Raw genomic sequence first — 22,817 nt, 5'->3', positions numbered from 1 at the left:
CAACAAAGGAATGGCTTCGCCACAGGAAGATCAAAGTTTTGGAGGTCCAGACCTGAATCATCTTGCAAATCTGTGGGTTGACCTGAAGAGGGCGCTACATACGAGATCCCCATACAATCTGACAGATTTGGAGAGCTTTTGCAAGGAAGAATGGACAAAGATTGCCAAGTCAAGATGTGCCAGGCTGATAGACACCGACCCAAACAGACTGAATGCTGTCAGAAAGTCAAAGGGTTCATCAACACAAGTATCATTTTAAGGCCTCATGCACACGGGAGGATCTTTGATGCAGAATCCAGAGCGGGCGTCCACCTCGGGGTTCCACAGCAATAACCCTCCATAGCATGCTATGGAAAACCGATTCTTCATGCACACGAGTGGAAACCAATTGCGGTTTCCACTTGCAGATGAAACATCGCAGCAAGCTTTATTTTACTGCGGTTCCCGCACGGACAGCTTCCATTGAAGTCAATGGGAGCCATCCAATTTGCGGCCCCTCCGCAGCCGTCACTGCAGGGGGGCTGTAGATTCCACAGAAAGCAGAAGTTCAAGAAAAAAAACAAAAGGAACTGGCCGCACTTCTGCGCACATCTGCAGTACAGAAAAAGGACGGCCCAGACAGGTAAGCAGAGTCCTCGGCCGTGGGCAGGATGGTATCCCACTACGGGCTCCTGCATGCAGAATCAGACGTGAGGCATTAGGGTGTGCACATCTACACGAGCTGTGACTTTGGCATGTATTACATGTGTTGCACAGCCATGTGGCACACGCTGATTGGAGCCAATGAGAGTAAATAGACTTTCATTGATCCCCTCACATTTCAACGAAGATTTGCAGGGGGAAAGAGCTGGCAGCGTGCTGTATGCCCCCCGCATACCGCGCAGCATCAGCCCTGCACATACCGTCCCGCGACTGAGGACTCATCCAAGCACTTCGTTTTCTACTCTGAATGGAAAGGGTTTATTTCCGTGGGATGCCGGGCACATCGAGGGGCACATCTCAGATCATTCATATGTCAGATGGTACGGATGCCGGGCACATCGAGGGGCACATCTCAGACCATTCATATGTCAGATGGTACGGATGCCGGGCACATCGAGGGGCACATCTCAGATCATTCATATGTCAGATGGTACGGATGCCGGTCACACTGAGGGGCACATCTCAGACCATTTATATGTCAGATGGTACGGATGCCGGTCACACTGAGGGGCACATCTCAGACCATTTATATGTCGGCTGGAACAGACCCCGGGCACACCGAGGGGCACATCTCAGACCATTCATATGTCGATAGTACGGATGCCGGGCACACCGAGGGGCACATCTCAGACCATTCATATGTCGATAGTACGGATGCCGGGCACACCGAGGGGCACATCTCAGACCATTCATATGTCGGATGGAACAGACCCCGGGCACATCTCAGATCCTTCATGTCAGATGGTTCAGACACCGGGCACACAGAGGGGCACATCTCAGATTATTCATGTCGGATGGTACGAATGCCGGGCACACCAAGGGGCAGATCTCAGATCATTCATATATCGGATGGTACGGATGCCGGGCACACCGAGAGGCACATCTCAGATCATTCATATATCGGATGGTACGGATGCCGGGCACACCGAGAGGCACATCTCAGATCATTCATATGTCGGATGGTACAGACCCCGGGCACACATCTCAGATCATTCATATGTCGGATGGTACGGATGCGGGCACACCAAGGGGCACATCTCAGACCATTCATATGTCGGATGGAACAGACCCCGGACACACCGAGGGGCACATCTCAGATTATTCATATTGGATGGTACGGATGCCGGGCACACCGAGGGGCACATCTCAGAACATTCATATGTCGGATGTTACGGATGCGGGCACACCAAGGGGCACATCTCAGAACATTCATATGTCGGATGTTACGGATGCGGGCATACCAAGGGGCACATCTCAGATCATTCATATGTCGGATGGAACAGACCCCGGGCACACAGAGGGGCACATCTCAGATCACGCATGTCAGATGGTTCGGACCCCGGGCTCACCGAGGGGCACATCACAGATCATTCATATGTCGATGGTACGGATGCCAGGGCACGAGGGGCACATCTCAGATCATTCATATGTCGGATTAAACAGAACCCGGGCACACCGAGGGGCACATCTCAGATCATTCATATGTCGGATGGAACAAACCCCAGGCACATCGAGGGGCACATCTAAGATCATTCATATGTCGGATGGTACGGATGCCGGGCACACAGAGGGGCACATCTCAAACCATTCATATGTCGGATGGTACGGATGCCATGGCACACCTAGGGGCACATCCCAGATCATTCATATGTTGGATGGTACAGATGCCAGGCACACAGAGGGGCACATCTCAAACCATTCATATGTCGGATGGTACAGACCCCGGGCACACCGAGGGGCACATCTCAGATTATTCATACGTCGGATGGTACGGATGCCGGGCACATCTCAGATCATTCATATGTTGGATGGTACGGATGTTGGACACATTGAGGGGCACCTCAGATCATTCATATGTTGGATGGTACAGACCCCAGGCACACTGAGGGGCACATCTCAGATCATTCATACGTCGGATGGTACGGATGCCGGGCACACAGAGGGCACATCCCAGATCATTCATACGCCGGATGGTACACACCCCAGATCATTCATATGTCGGATGGAACAGACCCCGGGCACACCGAGGGGCACATCCCAGATCAGTCATATGTCGGATGGTACGTATGCCGGGCACACAGATGGGCACATCCCAGATCAGTCATATGTCGGATGGTACAGACCCCAGATCACTCATATGTCAGACTATTGTCACATGACTGTAGCCGGTCCTTCTAGCCGGCTGTGCGGACTTGTCCCGGCCGTTGTCTGCAGGGTTATTGCCCATTAGTCACCGCCAAGAAAGACGCATCGATGTCGCTGGGGTGAAGTGTAAACACGTGGTTAAATGTGCAGGTATTCTGGGAGGGCACATCTCCCCGGCGGCCTCAGTACCGGAGGACCTCCCGACACCCCGTGCTCTCGGCCGGTGGTCACTTACATGAAGCCCGCCCCGCCAGTCACCAGGAACCTCTTTCTGAAGCCCCCGGGTGGCTCCGCGCTGTCATGCCGTGCAGAGAGCACCACGGTGCCGGAGGGGTAGGACATGGCGCCGAGTGCCGTCTAGTAGCCGGATAATCGTGACAGAAGACACCATAAGTCACCCGCACGGGCCGCACTCATCTCAGGACACAGCGTTACGACAGCCCCGCTTTACGGCTCTACCTGGCAGCACTAACACGTAGCCAGTGTTTGGTTTCCGCACTGCTCGCAGCTGATTGGCCGCGCGCGGTGACGTCAGGGCCTCGCCCCGTTGACTCTGCAGATGTGGCGGCCGGAGCGGCACATGTCCCCGGGCGGGCGGTGCACAGGAGGAGATGCTGGCGCTGCTGGCCGCCGCCGTCCTAGCGCTTCTACCGCTCGCAGGATGGGCCAAAACTGTGCACGGCAGCTTTGACAGCGCGCTGGCGTGGCACGGCCGGGGGCAGCACATCTTCACCTTCCTGTTCCATGGTGGGTACACGGTGGCAGCTGCTACTGATGCTGCAGCTCCTGGGCCTAGCGCTGCCCGCCTGGGTGCCAATACCGTCCCCCTCCTGTATACACGGTGCAGATGTGGCACACGAGCAGGGCACCAAGTAATGGGCATGGGGGCACAGTAGGCTGTTCTGTGTGTCTCCTATAGTGTAACGCTGTCCCCTGCTGCACAGAGCGCCCCCTTTTGGGGAGTCATCATTTGGGGGTTTGTATAAAAAATGATGCTGATCTGTGTGTAATGGTGGGGGTAAGAATGACGGGGACATACAATGGTGGGCACAAGAACGACGGGGACATACAATGGTGGGCGCAAGAACGACTGAGACACAATGGTGGGCGCAAGAATGATGGGGACATACAATGGTGGGCGCAAGAATGACGGGGACATACAATGGTGGGCACAAGAATGACGGGGACATACAATGGTGGGAGCAAGAATGACGGGGACATACAATGGTGGGAGCAAGAATGACGGGGACATACAATGGTGGGCGCAAGAATGACGGGGCCATACAATGGTGGGCGCAAGAATGACGGCGACATACAATGGTGGGCGCAAGAATGACGGCGACATACAATGGTGGGCGCAAGAATGACGGCGACATACAATGGTGGGCGCAAGAATGACGGCGACATACAATGGTGGGCGCAAGAATGACGGGGACATACAATGGTGGGCGCAAGAATGACGGGGAGATACAATGGTGGGAGCAAGAATGACGGGGACATACAATGGTGGGCGCAAGAATGACAGGGCCATACAATGGTGGGCGCAAGAATGACGGCGACATACAATGGTGGGCGCAAGAATGACGGCGACATACAATGGTGGGCGCAAGAATGACGGGGACATACAATGGTGGGCGCAAGAATGACGGGAACATACAATGGTGGGCACAAGAATGACGGGGACATACAATGGTGGGAGCAAGAATGACGGGGACATACAATGGTGGGAGCAAGAATGACGGGGACATACAATGGTGGGCACAAGAATGACGGGGACATACAATGGTGGGAGCAAGAATGACGGGGACATACAATGGTGGGCACAAGAATGACGGGGACATACAATGGTGGGAGCAAGAATGACGGGGACATACAATGGTGGGAGCAAGAATGACGGGGACATACAATGGTGGGTGCAAGAATGACGGGGCCATACAATGGTGGGCGCAAGAATGACGGGGACATACAATGGTGGGCGCAAGAATGACGGGGACATACAATGGTGGGCGCAAGAATGCCGCCGACACACAATGGCGGGCGTAAGAATGACGGCGACGTACAATGGCGGGCGTAAGAATGACGGCAACGTACAATGGCGGGTGTAAGAATGACGGCAACGTACAATGGCGGGTGTAAGAATGACGGCAACGTACAATGGCGGGTGTAAGAATGACGGGGACATACAATGGCGGGCGTAAGAATAACGGCAACGTACAATGGTGGGCGCAAGAATGACGGCAACGTACAATGGTGGGCGCAAGAATGATGGGAACGTACAATGGTGGGCGCAAGAATGACCCTGTGTCGCCCCCCCCCCCCCCCCCATACACGTATAGTATCCACCGCAGCTGTTAGCGCCATCCTGATTAAACCTGCTAGCGGATAGAGCGAATGACACAAGTCAACTCTGCACATCCACGTTTTTTCTCCCGTGTACTGCGCTAGATGACCGCGGTCCGCCCTGTAGCGGGGGTGACATCCGTCTATTACATATCATGTCCCTCGCCGTCGGGCAGTGTAATACCTGTTGATTGCTGCTCTGGGGGGGATCTGGTCTATAAAGTATCCAACCAAAAGTATGTGCCCCCCCTACCAGTAGGATGTGTTGTCTTATTAGCGTGTCACATGTCCTAAACCATGCTATATGAGATTCAGACCCTTGGAGGCGCCCCCCATAGTTTGTAATGCGACCTGCATGCTATTGTATCTACGGGTTATGCAACTGCATACAAAGCATCCATCAGGAAGTGCAATACATCAGCCCATGTATGATGGTGCAAGGAGTGTCGTCATTGGTCGGTTGAGCAGTGGAAGAACGTTCTACGGAGTGATAAATCACACTGCTCCGTCTTCACATCAGATGGAGTAACCTGGGTGAGGAGGATGCAAGAGGAACGGCTTCTGCCTGAGTGTGTTGTCCCAACTGTTCAGTACAGCGGAGGCTCCATTAAAGGGGTTCTGACATGAAGAAAAAAAAATTGTACTCACCTTGCCTGGCCTGGCCCGATCGCCAGGCATGTCCCCTCCAGCCGGCATCATCTTCTGTGCCTTTAAAGCAGAGCAGGAGCGGTCAAAAAGACCGCTTCCTGGCTCTGCTCCGTCCGTCAGGCACTTCCGAGGTCAACGGACGGACCGCTCACAGCAAGCACGTCACAAGCAGTGCTTGCTGTGGGCGGCCCGTCCGTCCGGCTGAACTCCGGAGTGCTGCGCATGCGCAGTGGAGACGCAGCCCGTCCTGACTCCTGTCAGAGGGCACCTCTCTACTGCGCATGCGCGCGATCCCGGAGCGGCGCGGCTGCTGGAGGAAGAAGACTGCCTGCCGGGAGCTGACCCCCCGATGTCAACAACAACAGAAGACAAGGTAAGTGTTATATTTTTATGCTTTAGCAGCCATTAAACCCTGGGTTCCCTGGGTCCATTAGGCACACCAGGGGACAATGGCTGCTAAAGCATAAAAAAATTATTCATGTCAGAACCCCTTTAAGGTCTGGAGATGTTTTACGTGGCATGCACCCGGTCTGTTGGTGGCAAGACCAAGAACCATGAACACGGCGGTGTACCCTGACATTCTAGAATGTGCTACCGACAATGTGGCAATACTCTGGAAACGGTCAGGAATACTTCCAGGAAGACAACGCGCCTTGTCACACATCTGATGCTGTTTTACCTCAGTTTGAGGATATAGATGTCCCACCATTGGACCGGCCGCAGGAAGTCCCAACCTGAACCTACTAAACATCCTTGGGACGAACTGGAACATCGGGCCAGGAAATATGAACAGCGTCAATCTTCTTTGAGAGAACTTTCCAGACATTTGCAGGATGACTGCAGGGAAATACCAGCCAAAGTGTATCAGGCGTTAGTAGAAAATGTGCCTTGGGGAGTATTTGATGTCAGTAAGGCCAAAGGAGCCATAAAAAGTGTTAACTTATGGATATTAATACTAGGGATTCCTGCTCAGGTCACCAACTACTTCTGGTGGAACAGTATAGATCTGTGATGGGGAACTGCTGACTCTGCAGTTGCATGATATGACTTAGTGACGTAATGACTGAGTATACATATTGGGCTGTTTACAAAATTACAAATGGCAAGTAATATTGGGGAAAGAGGGGTTAACATATCTTCCAAACTTGTTTTTCTCCCCAGCAGTCTTTTAGTAGGCATGACTCGGGCATCCCAAAGTCCAGTATGGCTGTTGGTGGCCTCCGGAGCTGCATGCTGTTTAGTAGTCCATGTAGTCGTTACATCTGGGTTATTAACGTCTTGTTCCTTTTCTGTAGGTGAACAGGCAGTGCTGCGAGTCCGGATCAGCAATGTGGCAGCAGCGGTTGGGAAAGATGCCGCCTTGTATCTGTATCAGGATGAAGAATGGATGAAGATGCACGGGAACATGGAAGAGTACAGCTGCCTTGAGAGATTGGCGCTGGCACAAATATCCAGTATGTACACTAATAGACATGTATAGATGGTCTATACTGGGCCTTGCAGGGGGCTTCTAACTGTGTCACCTGGGAGTGGTGGCCTGGAAAGGGGGTTAGAAGCTGATGAGATGGATCGCAGGAACCACAGCTGTTTTCTGCCTTACCAGCACTGGTGTCCCATTCAATCATCCCACATGGAGCCCCAATTGGCTTGTGTGAACTATGATTCAATGTGGGTGATCTAATGATCTGTAAGCGTAAATCAGCTCCTCTTATGGAGAACTGTGCCTGGTCTCCGTTGCTATGGAAAGCGCAGCCGCGGCGTCCACGAGCGGAGAATCATAGCGATTCTCTGCTTGCGGGATTTAAATTGCGGCGTGCCATGATTTGCTGTGATTCTCCACGGTGAGCCTATCTGATAGATAGGTTCACGGCAGAGAACGGACAGCGGCCCCCCTCCTCCTCCGCTGCAGAATATCTCTGGCGATATTCCGCAACGGCTGTGGACAGGGGGCCTTAGGCTGTTGTCGAAAATCATGCAAGATTTGTGCACTGCAAGACGTACAAATCCTGCATAAATATGAACCCCATTCTTTGAATGAGATCATACATAGTATCATAGACTGGTAGAGTTGGAAGGGACCTCCAGGGTCATGGGATCCAACCCCCTGCTCAGTGCAGGATTCACTAAAGCATCCCAGACAGATGTCTGTCCAGCCTTTGTTTGAACACTTCCACTGAAGGAGAACTCGCCACCTCCCGTGGTAACCTGTTCCACTCATTGATCACCCTCACTGTCAGAAAGTTTTTTCTAATATCTAATCTGTGTCTCCTCCCTTGCAGTTTCATCCCATTGCTTCTAGTCTTTTCTTGAGCAAATGAGAATAGGGCTGATCCCTCTGCACTGTGACAGCCCTTCAGATATTTGTAGACAGCTATTAAGTCTCCTCTCAGCCTTCTTTCATAGGACATGATTTGCAGACCGCTCACCATCTTGGTAACTCTTCTCTGAACTTGCTCCAGTTTGACTATATCTTTTTTAAAGTGGGGTGCCAGAACCATGAAATAAGCGATGTTTTCCTGCATGGCACCGTGATGCTATGCGAAAAATAAACCTCATCATGTTCTATCTTGTGCGTAATCTCGCATCGCAGCCCCATTGTTTAAACGGGGCCGGCGGCAGCAGCTCGCTACATGCTAGATGCACGCAATGTGTGATCTCCCATTGAAAGCAATGGAAGAAAGTCCACGATCTTCTGTAGCAGCTGACAGCCGCGGCGGGGATTACCTGCATCCCCAAAGTGATGCGAGGCTGTTTTCACGTGAAAACGCCTCGCATCCTTGGAGATCATATGGATGGCGAACACAATATGGGGGTGGGATTCACAGCCCCATGTCGTGCTCGCTCATTGGAATTTGGCCTTAGAGTCCTTTTACACGGGACGACTGTTGGGCATTTAAGCACCTGACAGAAATCCCAGTGGTAATCATGTCTGTGCTTTCACACAGAAGCAATGATCACTCACTGGATAGAGGGGGAGCGGGTCGGGGATCACTTCCGCTTACCCACCTCCATTCATAGTAAACAGGCAGTCCTTCATAGATGCGTGACTGCCTGTTTACACGGGCTGATTTTTACTCACAACGAAGGAATCAACATCCATCATTCAGTTGCTGGCAGCCTTTACACTGATGGATGTCTTTTTTCCTCCAGCTACATTGAAGCTACAAAGTTTGCACAGGCTGCTATTGTTTTGTTATGCCACCCTTCAGGAGATACACGTTAGACAGGTTAGTGTCCTATTTACATTCTACTGAACCGTTATTGGAAAACCTGTCAATCCAGACTATGTGTCTAATGTTCTCCAAATAAGATCTAGTTTGCAGTACGTTGGACTAAGGCTGTATGGAAACATTATTGGCATAGAGCAACATATGACACCAGTATGATTAGAAGAAGCCTTGGCACTATAGGATGCCTTTTATGTAGCAGTGCACTTCAAGCTATGGTCTGAAATGTAAGACTTCTGTATTGGTTCATTTAACCTGTGCATCTGCTAGAATATAGACCCCACAGTATTTACTCTTTATTTCTCACTTGAGCAATAAGATATAAGGTTTAAAGTGGAGCATATTTGAAAATGGAGAGGGTAATGATACTTGATGGGCAGAGCTGAGATGAATATGGAATAGCAATTTGGGATCCTGGTCATCGAGTATGGTATTTTGTATGAACATAATATTGTGGTAAAGCTGTTAAAATGTTGCCCACCACGCTAGAGTTGTTTATTTCTGTAGTTACTTTATGATTTCACAAAGCTAAGGAGGGATAGCCAACACTAGAGAAGAGAGATGGGTGGAGACTAACAAAATGGTATTCAACATGGAAAAATGCAGTTCTACATCTGGGTAAGAAAAAATAAAAAAAAGCACATACAGAATGGGAGAAATTGAGCTAATCAGGCATGCTTGTGAAAAAAAACTTGAACATGAGTCAACAATGTGATGCAGCAGCAAAAAAGGCAAAAACATTTCTGGGATGTATTAAGAGAAGCATAGAGTCTAGATCATGTGAGGTAATTATCCCCCTCTACTCTTCCTTAAGGCCCTTTTACACGCAACGATTATCGCTCAAAAGCCATTTTTAGAGTGATAATCGTTGTTTTTAAATGTGTGCTCATCGTGCGCTTACCGTGCAATTTTCGGCCATCGCTGACTTCACGTCAGCATGAAATCATGCCTCATAAGAGGGACTACTCCGCTGGCAGCGCTGATAATATTCTTTAACAGCTATTGTCCAGCTGGAGAACAATAGGGATGTATTCAGAGAACAGAACACCCGCTGTTCTCTAAATACATGCAAATGTAGTACTAAGGGGCTGATTAGCTCATTAGTACTTATGCAAAATGATCACTCAGAACTGTGTGTGTAAATGCACCTTTATTCAGACCACATCTAGAATTCTGTGTCCAGTTCTGGGCACCCCACTTTCAAAAAAAACACAGACAAACTGGAGCAAGTTCAGAGAAGAGTTACCAAGATGGTGAGCGGTCTGCAAATCATGTCCTATGAAGAACGGTTAAAGGATCTGGGAATGTTTAGCTTGTAAAAAAGAAGGCTGAGGGGAGATTTAATAGCTGTCTACAAATATCTGAAGGGTTGTCACTGTGCAGAGGGATCAGCCCTATTCTCATTTGCACAAGGAAAGACTAGAAGCAATGGGATGAAACTGAAAGGGAGGAGACACAAATTAGATATTAGAAAAAACTTTCTGCCAGTGAGGGTGATCAATGAGTGGAACAGAAGGTGGTGAGTTCTCCTTCAATGGTAGTGTTTAAACAAAGGCTGGAGAGACATCTGTCTGGGATGCTTTAGTAAATCCTGCACTGAGCAGGGGGTTGGACCCGATGACCCTGGAGGTCCCTTCCAACTCTACCATTCTATGACTTGATTCTTTTATTCTGCAATTGATCAGTTGTAACCCTTTTAAAGTAGATTACCATGGCCTCAGAATGAAGCGCTCTTATCACATTCCCAGATTTCTTCAGCTTATATGTTATATTTTCTTTCCATTTTAGTTCCTTTGAACCAAACCGAATATAACTACACTCTGCCACAGATCATCTCTCCTGTAGCATGGTATGCCATATATGTAGACAAGTACACCTGTCTCATGAGCTATGAGGACCCCAAGACAGATGAGATCACGTTTCAAGTCACTTTGTTGAACCCTGATTCAGCAGGGAATCCTTTTGACCATTTTGGAGCAGATGAGTCTGGTAAGGGTTGATCTACACGTACCGATTGTCTATTTTTCCAGGCGTTTTTCTTCTAACTTGTCACTTCTATGTGAATGTGAGCAGTCTGTGATTATTAAGGCCACTCTCACACACAACATCGACAGAATGCCAGGATTTTGATTGCAGCATTTTGCCCCAATTTTATTGCCATTTTTGGACACAGTGGTTTTTAACGCACCCCATCATGGTGATGAGGTATGTTAAAAAGACATGTACATGTCTGAAATCAATGGGAGCGTTATACTGCAATTACAGCGGCATTCAAAACGAGTATAATCGCAGTAAAAAAGCGCATATGTGAGAGTGGCCTAGCTTAGTACATAGTTGGTGGATACACAGAACATAATTTCCATCAGATAATGTATAACAAATATACATTTCTCAGGCAAATCTGTACCTGGTGATCATTAATTGTGTTGAGGGCTTTGGTCACGTCTTGCATTCTGTTCACCTAGTCTTCGCTCTTTTCCACAGGTTTACATGAATTCTTCTTCCTACTTGTGCTTGTGTATTTCGTGGCTGCCTGTATATACATCCAGGCACTGTGGCAGACCATTAAGAAAGGCGGGCCGATGCATACTGTCCTGAAGGTGCTATCAAATGCACTGTTGCTGCAAGTGGTATCTGCCTTGGCAAACTACCTACATTTCTCCTGGTAAATATGTAGTGCCACGGTCATGGAGTTTGCTGTTGTACTGATTACTTGATAACCATTTCTCTTTTGCAGGTATGCCAAAGATGGCAAAGGAGCCCCTTTTATTGGAAGCTTGGCAGAATGTGAGTATTCAAATACTGGTATAATGGTATTTATTCAATGTTGGTGAGCCTAGAAGTATTGAAATCCAAGTAGCGGTCTGGCTTTGCACAGGTTCTCCCTACAGGGTAGACGAGGCTCCCCGTCTACGGCCTGCCTCCATGATGTAGTCATCATAGTGTTTGTGAGTGCCACCGAAGCTCCATAACAGCTTGCTTCATAATCTAAAGGCCTAATTAACGCACTTGGTAAATTGACTGGCGCTCTCAGCGCCCTGCCCTGGTGGGTCCACAGTTCATCTGCTTCCCAGTGGACACAAACGTCCTTGCCGTAAGCTCCCACTTGCAGGTAATCAGGGGTTGGGGGGGGGGAACAGAGGCCTTTCAGTGAATTCTGATGACTTTTTTAATTTTGTCACAGATTTTGGTGCCGATCTACAACAGATTTTATCCCTTAAATATGAGTTAAATGAAATGGTGAAATCTGCTGCAGATCCACACCAAATTGCTAGAGACTTTGTCCCTCAAGTCGGTGACCTGTGAACACACCCTAACAATATTTACAGTGCGTGATCTAATAAATATATATCATTTCTCACATCTATAAAATGTTGAACTAGCAAACCCCAGGTATATTCTTTTTAAAGGTGGAGCTACACTTTAATATACACTGTTTTCACTATAATTAAAGAGGCATGCACACGGTATTTGACTTTTAATGGGATAATAAGCGTATTGGTATGCTTTGGATTTTATTTTTTCAATTTTGTTTGTTAATCAAATTCATAGTTTTCTGCTTAGTAAACACATGCAATCATTTTTCATGGTCATGTGCTTAGTGTATGTGAGCGGGTTGTGAACCCATGTTTTGTGTTTAGTCACACATCGATGCTTCATTACAAGTCATTTGAATCTTTATACAGTACTTGCACCAATAACTAGCACAGTGGTGTTGGCCACAGAAACCAGTTGGCTTGCAGCTGTCCTCTTTCTAAGACCCCATTTACACTTAAAGATAATTTCTCAAAACTCACTCGAACGATAGTTTGAGTGACAGTTTTGAGCGATCACCTTTGCATACTTCATAGTAGCTAATTAGCTACTATAGAGCTATGCAGGCAGAGTTGGACACATCCGCGATTGCTGATAGAACAATACAGCTGTTTTGCATAAGCAAACAGATGTATTCTTCTCAGCACTGACTGCTAGTATCCCCGCTGTGAATTCACAGCAGGACACAGGCACAGGGAATCTTATCAGTGCAGCTGGCTGATAACAGCTGATTGCTCAATTCTAGCAAGTTAGAATTCAGCGATCAGCGACTCGTGCACGAAAACTGCACAATGTCCCTGTATTTAGACAGAACGAGAATCACTGAAAAGACAGCTTTTGAGCAGTTTGTTTTTTTTTAGCAATTCTCGTCTAAATGGGCCTAAAGACAACATAGAGAAGTGTGATTCTTTTCTATTTGAAGTGTAGATTTTCTTCCTTCCTCCTTAGAGCCTCACTGTTATGAATTAGGTGAAGAATACAATGCTGCACATCTTTCATGCTTTCTTCCTCTCCTCTGTTGCAGTATGTGACATCGCCTCGGAGGTTCAGATGTTATACTTGCTCCTCAGCCTATGTATGGGTTGGACTCTCAGCAGAATGAGAAAATCCCAAGGGAGACCTCTTCAGTGGGATTCTACACCCACTTCCACCGGAATTGCAGTGATTGCAGTCATTGCTCAGGTCTGTGGGTTTCTTTATACAGTACACTCCTACAGAGTGATTGATTATAGAGAGAGAGACCGAGACCTAGGGGAAAGAAAAGCTCGGCACCCGGCGTCCCACATACAAAAATGCTCGAGTCTCCCATTGTAGCCAATGGGGTTCGTTACTCGAGTAGCGCTCTCGAATTTTACGAAAAGCTCGACTCGGATAACACGGACCCGAGCATTTGGGTGCTCGCTCATCTCTTGTGTATGTATGTGTGTGTATGTGTATATATATATATATATATATATATATATATATATATATATATATATATATATATATATATAATTAGTGTGATATTGCTTTTTTGGGCTAATAATCTTTTATTGATCACCTGCTGAGGTTTTTTTTTTTTTTTCTTTTGTAGGCATTAAAAAAAACAAACAAACTGTATTTAGGCTTTGGTTTTATATATTTTTCACATGTGTTTCCCATGCAGGATGCGTAATGTGCTGATTTTATCGCGTGGATTGTTATAAATGCAGCAATACCAACTATGTTTGGTATTTGTTTTTTTTTTTGTTTTGTTTTTTTTCCTCCTCCTCACTATAACTTTTTTTGTTTTTCTTTTTAATGTATGTCCCTATAGTGGAGTTGAACATGCAGTCCTATGATTGCACAAATAATACGCAGCACTACTTCTGTACTGCAGCGTATTATGTCTGTTCTTTTACTTTTTACAGCCGTGGCAAACCATTCGCCCACTGCAACCATTTCATGAATGAGTTGACAGAGGGAGCTCTCTCCCTGTGTTAATCATTTTGATGCCCTGGTTAGTATTTACTGCAGCATCTAAAGGGTTAACTGCAATATCAGACATTTATCTCATTTCTGCCTGTGTATGCAGGATGGCAGCTGTATAATACAGCTGTGGCCACAAGTAATGGCATGGGCACCACACATAGCTGCTCCATAATAGTACGGCAGCTTGTGCTAACTTAGTACAAGCCTCAATGTACTATTATGATGCAACATGGGAAGTGGTTAATGGGGTTGTCCAGTTTTAGAAAACACATTTTCACGTATCCTATAATTCTGTTCTAATAAAGGGAGATCCTCCTCTCTTGATCACGGTGGAGGGTGAATACAAAAAGCGTCCTTTGCTCTGGACCGGTGTTAATGGGCATTGTGCAATACTTCAAGGGTATCAGAGCTCTTTTAAAATGAGTGCACTTCATGTCAAAACTTAAGAAATGATCTTATGCTCTTGCCTCCCGGGTCCCTGAAACTCCTTTCTTCCATCTGACACTGTTTACAGGCTCAAGCACTGAGGTCTGGTATTGGCTGCTGAGGGTCCCAGCAGGGGTTAATTTCACGTCTGTTTATTATCAACACACCCATCTTACACATGGGGTCACATTTTATAGTTTATTTATAAATATGATCTACACAGAGTTCAGTAGATTGTAATTCTTTTACTGTTCATTAAGGCTCATTTACACGTAACGATCATAGCTCAAATTTCGTTCAAGCGAATGAAAATGAGTGCTAATCGTTACATGTAAACGCGGGCATCGTGACCTTTTTGTTTGAACAGTTATTTTAGGTTGAACTTTAATAACATCCATCATTCATCTTCTGTAGATAAAACAAACTCATTTATCTCTCAGCAGACTGCAGGCTGTTAGATAACATTGTAAAGTGTCAGCAGCCATGAGGAGAACAATGCAGCTGTGTACGCAGCTGGGGCGTGTGATTAATCACATGTGGGTTCTGCAAAGGGCTCCTGGATGCTCTTTTACATGCAAATAAAGATGCTAAATTGTTAATGGCCATTAACACTTTATGCATAAAGATCGCTAAATCTTTCAGTTGTTTAAAAGATTATCTTTGCATGTAAATGGGCTTTTAGTTGCAGCCTAAATTATAGGGGCGCACATATTAATGAAATGAGTAAAGGATATCCTATATAGAAAAGGCATCGGCTCCAGTTGAGGTCTGTGACAAAGTAATGTATATAACTACTTTCATCTGTGTTTCTTGCAGGTGGTTTTACTCATTTGGGAGCAGTTTGAAGACACCAACCACCACAGTTTCCATGCCCATCAGACCCTAGCGGGAATACTTCTCATTGCCATGAAAGTTTGCTTGGCTGCATCATTGGCATGTGGTCTGTACCAGATTATTACAGTTGAGAGGAGCACAATGAAACGACAATTCTACATCACATTTGCCAAAGTATGTGTCTCATTATAAACCTATTCTGAGCCTCATGAGTAGTTTCTACCTTCATAGAGTCCAGTTGTCTATGGATAATTAAAAGGCACAACCAAACATGAGCTGATTATTTATATATATATATAATATTATATAATAAATGTCAGAGAATCGAATCCTAGTTTGGTACCAGTGTAATTTTAGTGGTAAAAGAATTGCCGTAACTGCGGGATTACCTAAGCGCAAGCTTGGTCGTTTCCTTTCTGAAATGGACATAAAAAGGTCTCAGTGTGGTAATTGCTCAACTTGATTGTGGCAGAATATCTTCCACTAGTCCTAGAATTTTAAGGATATGGTGGATATTTATTGGAGAATTCGTGCAGATTCCGTGTCAGATAAGCAGCAGATCCGCATTCGGTTATGTCGAATGGAATTTGTGCCATATAGACTGTATACATTTTAAGTCAGTTTCACTACTTTATGTGGATTCCACGTCGATTCTATGTTGGGAATTCTGTATGCTGATTTGTCCATTTAAAGATATATTCAGATGACAGAATTGTTGTGTGCATTCCACTGTAAAAGACGCGGCTTTAGTCCTGCCGATGGGCAACATGTGCACATGGAATTCTGGCACGTTTCATCGTCGGAATTCATGCAGATTTTGCTCAATCACACGGCTAAATCCGCATGCGAGTCTGCAGAACAAAAGAGGCAGATTGTGCTGTGTTGTTTTTAAAGGCGAAACTCGTGTGGAAAATACAGTCATCAATTCCGCTGTGTAAACAGACCTTAAAAAGGCTAATCTGGGCGCGGATCCATGACCCATCTTTGTGCATAGCAGCGGCAGAGATCTGCAGATTTCTGCTGCATTTGCTCGAGGAGGAATCCACCCATAAGATCTGCATCAGATTCCTCATCTAAACATACCCTATGTTCATTCTTTAGTTATGTTATGATACATCTAAATCAATGCATTGCTGTGTTTTGTATTCTCAGGGTTGTTTCTTGTGGTTCTTGTGCCATCCGTGTTTTGTTGCCATCTCTTACTTGTTTAAAGAGTATCAGAGAGAAAAGGTAAGTCCCGTGCCTTACTACTTCATGCAGCACCTTCATAAAGCTCTGTTCTGATCTTCCTAGAGTTCTTCAACAATGTCATTCTAAACCGAGATCTGTGGACTTTTATAAAAGCGGTGGATGATATTTAGAAAAACACATGCACACCACAGTATCCTGAGCAGCAGCAAAAGGTCCTCTATCTGCTCTACCCCAAAGAAGGAGCAGGCCATGACCTCGGACTCTCCGCTGCATCTCGCTGGTCATTGAAGAGATACATTATAAGATAGGTTTAATAAACCTATCACACACGTTGTAATCCCCAATTCACCACATGTCTCAGCTCTGAGTAACTATGGGAAGTCTATATAAATAGAATTGAATCAGAATTTCAGCTTTAAAAACTGATTTAAAACGAGATTATTAGGTGATGTCATTATGGAGCTACAATTTATGCAGCCAGTATAAACTCACAGAGCATGCTGCAGATACTGCTATTGTTAACGTATCCGTTGTTACATTTTGTTTTCTAAGGAACTTGCTACATTAATAAATTTCAGTAGTCCTTGATTAGACTTGGTAAGCACTGTAAGGATAACAACTAGAGTTATGAGGAAAACCTTATATGTTTTAGTGGATAGGGCAAAACAAACGGGAAGAGACAAGAAGCACAAGGGAGAGAAGTGTGTGGAGGGAGCACGTGTGGGACTAGGGGGCAGACTTGCCCTCAGAGCCAATTTAAAAAAAATTGATTTTCTCATCTGTGTCATTGGGGAACACAGCAGACCTTGTGTATCGCTCCTGCTACTAGGAGGCAGACACTAAGCAAAGAAAGTTAGTCCTTCTTAGCAGATATACCTTCTCCTGTAGGCACTGAGCTAAACCAGTTGTAGCTTAGTGTCTGTAGGAGGCAGACCTTCTGCTCTGCAGGTCTTCTCTGCCATTATTTTTCCAATTGAGGTGAGAATCAGAGCTAACTTCTCTGATGGTCCCCAAGTAGTGAACAGTGCTGAATCAGACACTTCACTTTGGGACACAACCGAGTTGGCGATGATTATATTTTTGGTTATTATATAGATATTTAGGACTTTATTATGTATCAACAAGAGTAGGACAAACAAAAGGGAGTACTATGGAAGGGAGGAAGAGGAGCAACGTACCCACTATCAGGAACTCTTGTAATAGATCATCGAGGGTAGTTATGTGGAGAAGGAAGAAGCCATCATTTCTGAACTTACTAGTGAACGATACATCATATACATGTGGGAAGTTGTGAGAAGGAAAAAAAATTGATAAGGGGGAATAGAGTTGGTTAAGTTGTTGAAAACTTTAATAAAGAGCATTCAATATTAAAAAAAAGAAACACTGTTACTCCCTTTTCCAAGAAGACAAAGTGAAACAGAGCAGCGCTAACTGCTCTGCTTCTTGCCAGCAAGGGGGTCACCTTCATTTCCTGCCTGCTCCCCGATATCCAGCAATCTCTCACCACTAAGGTGACCCTGTTAGTGCCCCAGGGTAAAGCCAAAGAGGATGAGGTGAGGTGAGTATGGACATTTGTGTACAAACTGATTTAGCTCAGTGCCTGCAGGAGGGATATAGTTGGAAGGAGGGAATTACTCTCTTTGCTTAGTTCTACCTCCTTGTGATAACAGCTATGCCAAAGGTCTTGCTGTGTCCTTCAATGAACGGAGCAACAAAAGGATTTTACAGCAGATTCTTCATGCCACCAGAGGCCTGACCTTCATGTTCCTCCTATTCAGTTCTTTAGATGCCATATACAACTATGAATAGATTACGTCTTGTACTAATGAAATAGACTGCTAAAGTACATTAGGAAATTTCTATAAACTTCTGTCGATATGCACATGTAATTTGCTATTAAAGGGGTTTTCTGGTACATATTTAGTTTTGAAACTGATGATCCCCACTGACCCGCAGAAAGCGCTGGCCATAGAGCAGCGGCCCATGTTGGTATTGTGGGTGCAGCTCCCATTGAATGCAGTGAGAGCTGCACTGCAGTACCAACCTGGGCTGCTGCACTACGATCAACAATTTCTGCTTGCTGTGCTGACCGCAGTGACAATGGCCCCAGGAATCGGCTGATCAGTGTGTTCTTGTCAGACATCAATGGAAAAAATGTTTTTAAAGTACCAATGTACCCCTTTTAAAAATGATCTGTATTTTAGCAAACTAATGTCGCTCCCATGCATCATCATCATCACATTAACGACCAGTGTGTTTTCTTCATTAGGTGATCACCGTGGGAGTAATCCTTTCTCAGTCGCTCTCCATGATTATACTGTACAGACTCTTCCTGTCACATAGTCTTTATTGGGAGGTATCTTCTCTTTCATCGGTGACCCTTCCATTAACTGTATCATCGGGACACAAAAGTCGGTATTACTCCTAATTTAGTCTGGTTACTAGATTTTGCTTCCTCTATGGTTGACTTCGGTGCTCCACAAACCACAGAGACCGTGAGGAGTTTCTCTACGCTACTGGGAAGAGATCTAATTTGACTCCATCCTCAGTTCTGGCGGGTCACTACTTCCAGGCCCGTGGATCTCCATCCAGATGATTGTGCCCCTATTTAATGGCTGGGACTGTAGGGGCTAGAGTTTCTTCTTACTAGAGGAGCGGAGTGCTTTATGAACAACACTGGTCCTCGTGTATTTCAGAAGCTAAACCTTTTTTGGTGCAGATGTATTGGTTTGCAGTAATGGACTGACTTTTGCAACATTTTGCCACTAAAGTAGATCTAAATGAAGCGGCATTGTCGTATGCATCTATTTTTATACGTGCATGTTATGTGTTTTTATTTATACAGTTTGTGACTCTACTGTGTAATGTTTGAAAAAGGCTAATTTTACTGTCGCATAAATGGTTTTTATTTGTGTATGGTTTATCCTATTATTGATTTTATCCCTCGTGCAGAAAACCAATTCCTCCAGATTTCAGTGTTGATAACACATGCCCCCAACCACTTACTGCATCTGTTAAATGAATGTGTCGACAATTACACGAATAAAACAATGAAAGCACGATTGTGAGCAAAGTAGAGTTTTATTATACATGATGGGTTATGATGTAATAGCAGTGATTGGTCTGCAGGTGGCAGTCTCACCATTTGATGTTGAAATCCAGCGCTGTGCTGAAAAATTAGTACCGTAGGGTCATCTCATAACAAGGTACAAGTTTCAGAAAAATGCTACATTTTTCTTGGCTTTAGGCCCAATGTCCACGGAACATGTGGATTTTCAATGCAGATATCTGCAGCAGATGCACTGCGGATCATCTTAAAAATTACTTTTCTATTGGCTTGCGGGTGATCGTGGATTTGGTGTTTTCATCTCCCATAGAGATGAATGGAGCCACATCCGCGATAAAATGGAGCATGCTGCGATTTTTAGATCCAAGCAGAGCATCTGCAAAGCACCTAAAAATCAAATCTGCAGGGTTTAATTCAGTTGCGGACGCCCCGCTGTTTCCTATGGGCAGCTAGAATCGCGGGTCTCCTGTGCAGATTTAATAAATCAAATCCGCACGTGGACATTGGGCCTTATGCTTATTTTGTGTGGTGTTATTCTAAAATGGTGCAGCCATGTGTTACATTAAAGTCTATCTTGAAAAGTAAAACTAGGTATTTACCATATGTTTTGGTTTGTACCGCCTAGGTTTTTTTTTTTTTAATTTGTTTTTTAAAATCCAGAATGCTCTTAGGACTCATGCCCATGGCCGTGACAGACTCCGCCAGCGGTGTATCACAGCAGATTCCACATCCACCTCCTCCTCCCAGCCCTTCCAAACACCCATACTTGCCACTCCGGATCCTCCATACGCGCAGTGGAATTCCACAGCGTGAACATTGAACTATTGGGTTCAATAGAGCCTAATAGCTGCAGGGGCAGCGCCGCGTATTTCCGCCGCGTACAACATGGCAGAAATCCATCCGTGGGCATTAGCCCTTAGGTATAGAACTTTTCTTGCATTTTCCCCACCTGCTTTTTTTTTATTGGCCTAGGACTAGGAAATACTAGAGAAAACACGTGTGAAAAAATTTACACTAAATGAAAACCTTACCAAAAGTGTTGCTCTAGAGAACAAATGTTGACTTTTTTCAAGTCTTTTTTTTTTTTTTTATTGTAGTTTAAAGCCACAGGAAAGAGCTGTGTGGAGGGGTCTGATTTACATGGGACGAATGTCAAGATAGGTTATCGATTTTTGAAGGCTGAATAACCTATTTAACCCCTTAAGAACATGGCCTATTTTGGGTTTAAGGATGTGATGCTTTTTGGGGGGGGATTTTCATCTATACTTTTCAAAAGCCATAACTTTGTTCTGTTTAGTTTAGTTTTTTGTATATGGACAGACAAGGGCTTGTTTTTTGCATGACGCGCTGTAGTTTTTATTGGTACCACTTTTGGATATAGATAATGCATTGTTTAACTTTTATTTAAAAAAAAAGAAAAAAATTAAAGTGGAGAAAACTTTTTTTGTGTTAATCATAAATTTTATCCGTGTTTGTGCGATTATGACACTACTAGAGATGAGTGAGTATACTCGCTAAGGCTAACTACTCGAGCGAGTAGTGCCTTAGCCGAGTATCCTCCCGCTCGTCTGTAAAGATTCGGCTGCCGGCGCGGGTGACAGGTGATTTGCGGCGAGAGGGAGAGAGAGATCTCCCCTCCGTTCCTCCCCGCTCTCTCCCGCCGGCCCCCGAATCTTTACAGACGAGCGGGAGGATACTCTGCTTAGGCACTACTCGCTCGAGTAGTTAGCCATAGCGAGTATACTCGCTCATCTCTAGACACTACCAAAATTTTGTGTTTTTTAGATTTTTCCACTTTTGCACAATAAAACCCCTTTTTGTTCAGAATTTTTTAATTTTTGCATTGCTGCATTCAAAGTCTCATAACTTTTTTTTTTTTTTTATGTGTTTTGCTGTGTTGGATAAATAGTGTTCAATCCATTGTGCAGGTTATTATCGAAGTGGCAATTCCAAACGTGTTTTTGTTTTTCTTTTTTTTAGGAGGGGAAAGTGGTAAAAAAAAAATGTTTAATTTTTTTTTGTACACAATTTATGTCTTTGGGGACTTGAACCCACAATCGTATGAGTGCTATGTATTTTCACTATTGCAAGTGATCATATGTCATTGTAGACACCAGACAATGGTGGCAATCCGTCGCCCACATTACACCCCACAATGACATCAGTCAGGCCAACTACTTCACGCTACCTCTCGGAACCCTTTACATGACGCAATAAACATTGATCACAGCATGTAAGGTGTTAATAGTGAGGATTGGTATTCTCACTGATTCCCGATGGTGCAGCGGGAGGTCAATTGTCAATCACAGCCGACTCCCTCTGCAGATGGCATGCACTCAGCTTTTGGGCCCATGCCATGCACAGGACATAAGTTTACAAAAAATTTAAAACGTGCAAAAATAGCTAATTTAGCCTACCTCACCATACAAAAAAACGGAGTAGAAAGTGATCAAAATGTTGCACAAATTAACAAATGGTACTAATAAAAAGTACAACTAATCCCGCAAAATAAAAAGCCTTACACAGCTCTGTTGATAAAAAAAATTAAATGCTAGGGGTCAAAAAAAAACTATTACCATTTGGTATTGGCATAATCTTACTCGCCTGTAGAATTACTTTAATACATTATTTATACTGCTCAGAGGATGCAGTGGAAAGTAAAAAACATGCCAGAATTACAGATTTTGTTAATCTTGCCCCTAGAAAAAATGCAATAAAAAACAATCAAAATTTTACATTTTTCTCAAAAATTAGATAAATGAAAACTAGAGTTCATCCCACAAAAATCATAGCCTTCTAGAGCTCTGGTAATGGGAAAATAACATTAATACGGCTCTTGGGATGTGGCGACACAAAAGCAAACCGTTAAGAAAAAAAGTTTTAAATGTACAAAAATAGCAAAACATAAAAAAAACTTATAAACTTGGTGTCGCCGGAATCGTGCTGACTCAGAGAATAATGTTATCACA

General features: G+C 45.1%; 2 protein-coding genes across 5 annotated transcripts in view; one reads left to right on the top strand and one right to left on the bottom strand.

Moving 5' to 3' along the window:
• The window catches only part of TGDS (TDP-glucose 4,6-dehydratase), a 39,425-nt gene extending 36,118 nt beyond the window's left edge, over positions 1-3,307 (bottom strand). For all 3 annotated transcript variants that reach the window (XM_066580641.1, XM_066580668.1, XM_066580650.1), the window contains exon 1: positions 3,083-3,307. In XM_066580641.1, the coding sequence (XP_066436738.1) occupies positions 3,083-3,189 (107 nt within the window). In that variant the 5' untranslated portion in view covers positions 3,190-3,307. The remainder of the gene's footprint in view (positions 1-3,082) is intronic.
• An 83-nt stretch (positions 3,308-3,390) lies between these two features.
• GPR180 (G protein-coupled receptor 180) lies at positions 3,391-19,841 on the top strand. Of its 2 annotated transcripts, none has more exons than XM_066580618.1 (9): positions 3,391-3,594; positions 7,131-7,289; positions 10,851-11,051; positions 11,547-11,727; positions 11,800-11,849; positions 13,402-13,559; positions 15,573-15,764; positions 16,743-16,820; positions 19,051-19,841. In XM_066580618.1, the coding sequence occupies exons 1-9, from the start codon at positions 3,459-3,461 to the stop codon at positions 19,207-19,209; spliced, it is 1,314 nt and encodes a 437-aa protein (XP_066436715.1). In that variant the 5' UTR covers positions 3,391-3,458; the 3' UTR covers positions 19,210-19,841. The 2 variants fall into 2 exon arrangements, with proteins under 2 accessions (XP_066436715.1, XP_066436725.1); XM_066580628.1 differs by lacking the exon at positions 3,391-3,594 and adding an exon at positions 3,660-3,823.
• The last annotated feature ends 2,976 nt before the right edge of the window (positions 19,842-22,817 follow it).

Source organism: Eleutherodactylus coqui, chromosome 1 (assembly GCF_035609145.1).
Source record: "Eleutherodactylus coqui strain aEleCoq1 chromosome 1, aEleCoq1.hap1, whole genome shotgun sequence".
Classification (NCBI taxonomy): Eukaryota; Metazoa; Chordata; class Amphibia; order Anura; family Eleutherodactylidae; genus Eleutherodactylus; species Eleutherodactylus coqui.
The sequence above is the reverse complement of the archived record's forward strand: the minus strand, read 5'-3'. Positions and strand labels throughout refer to the sequence as shown.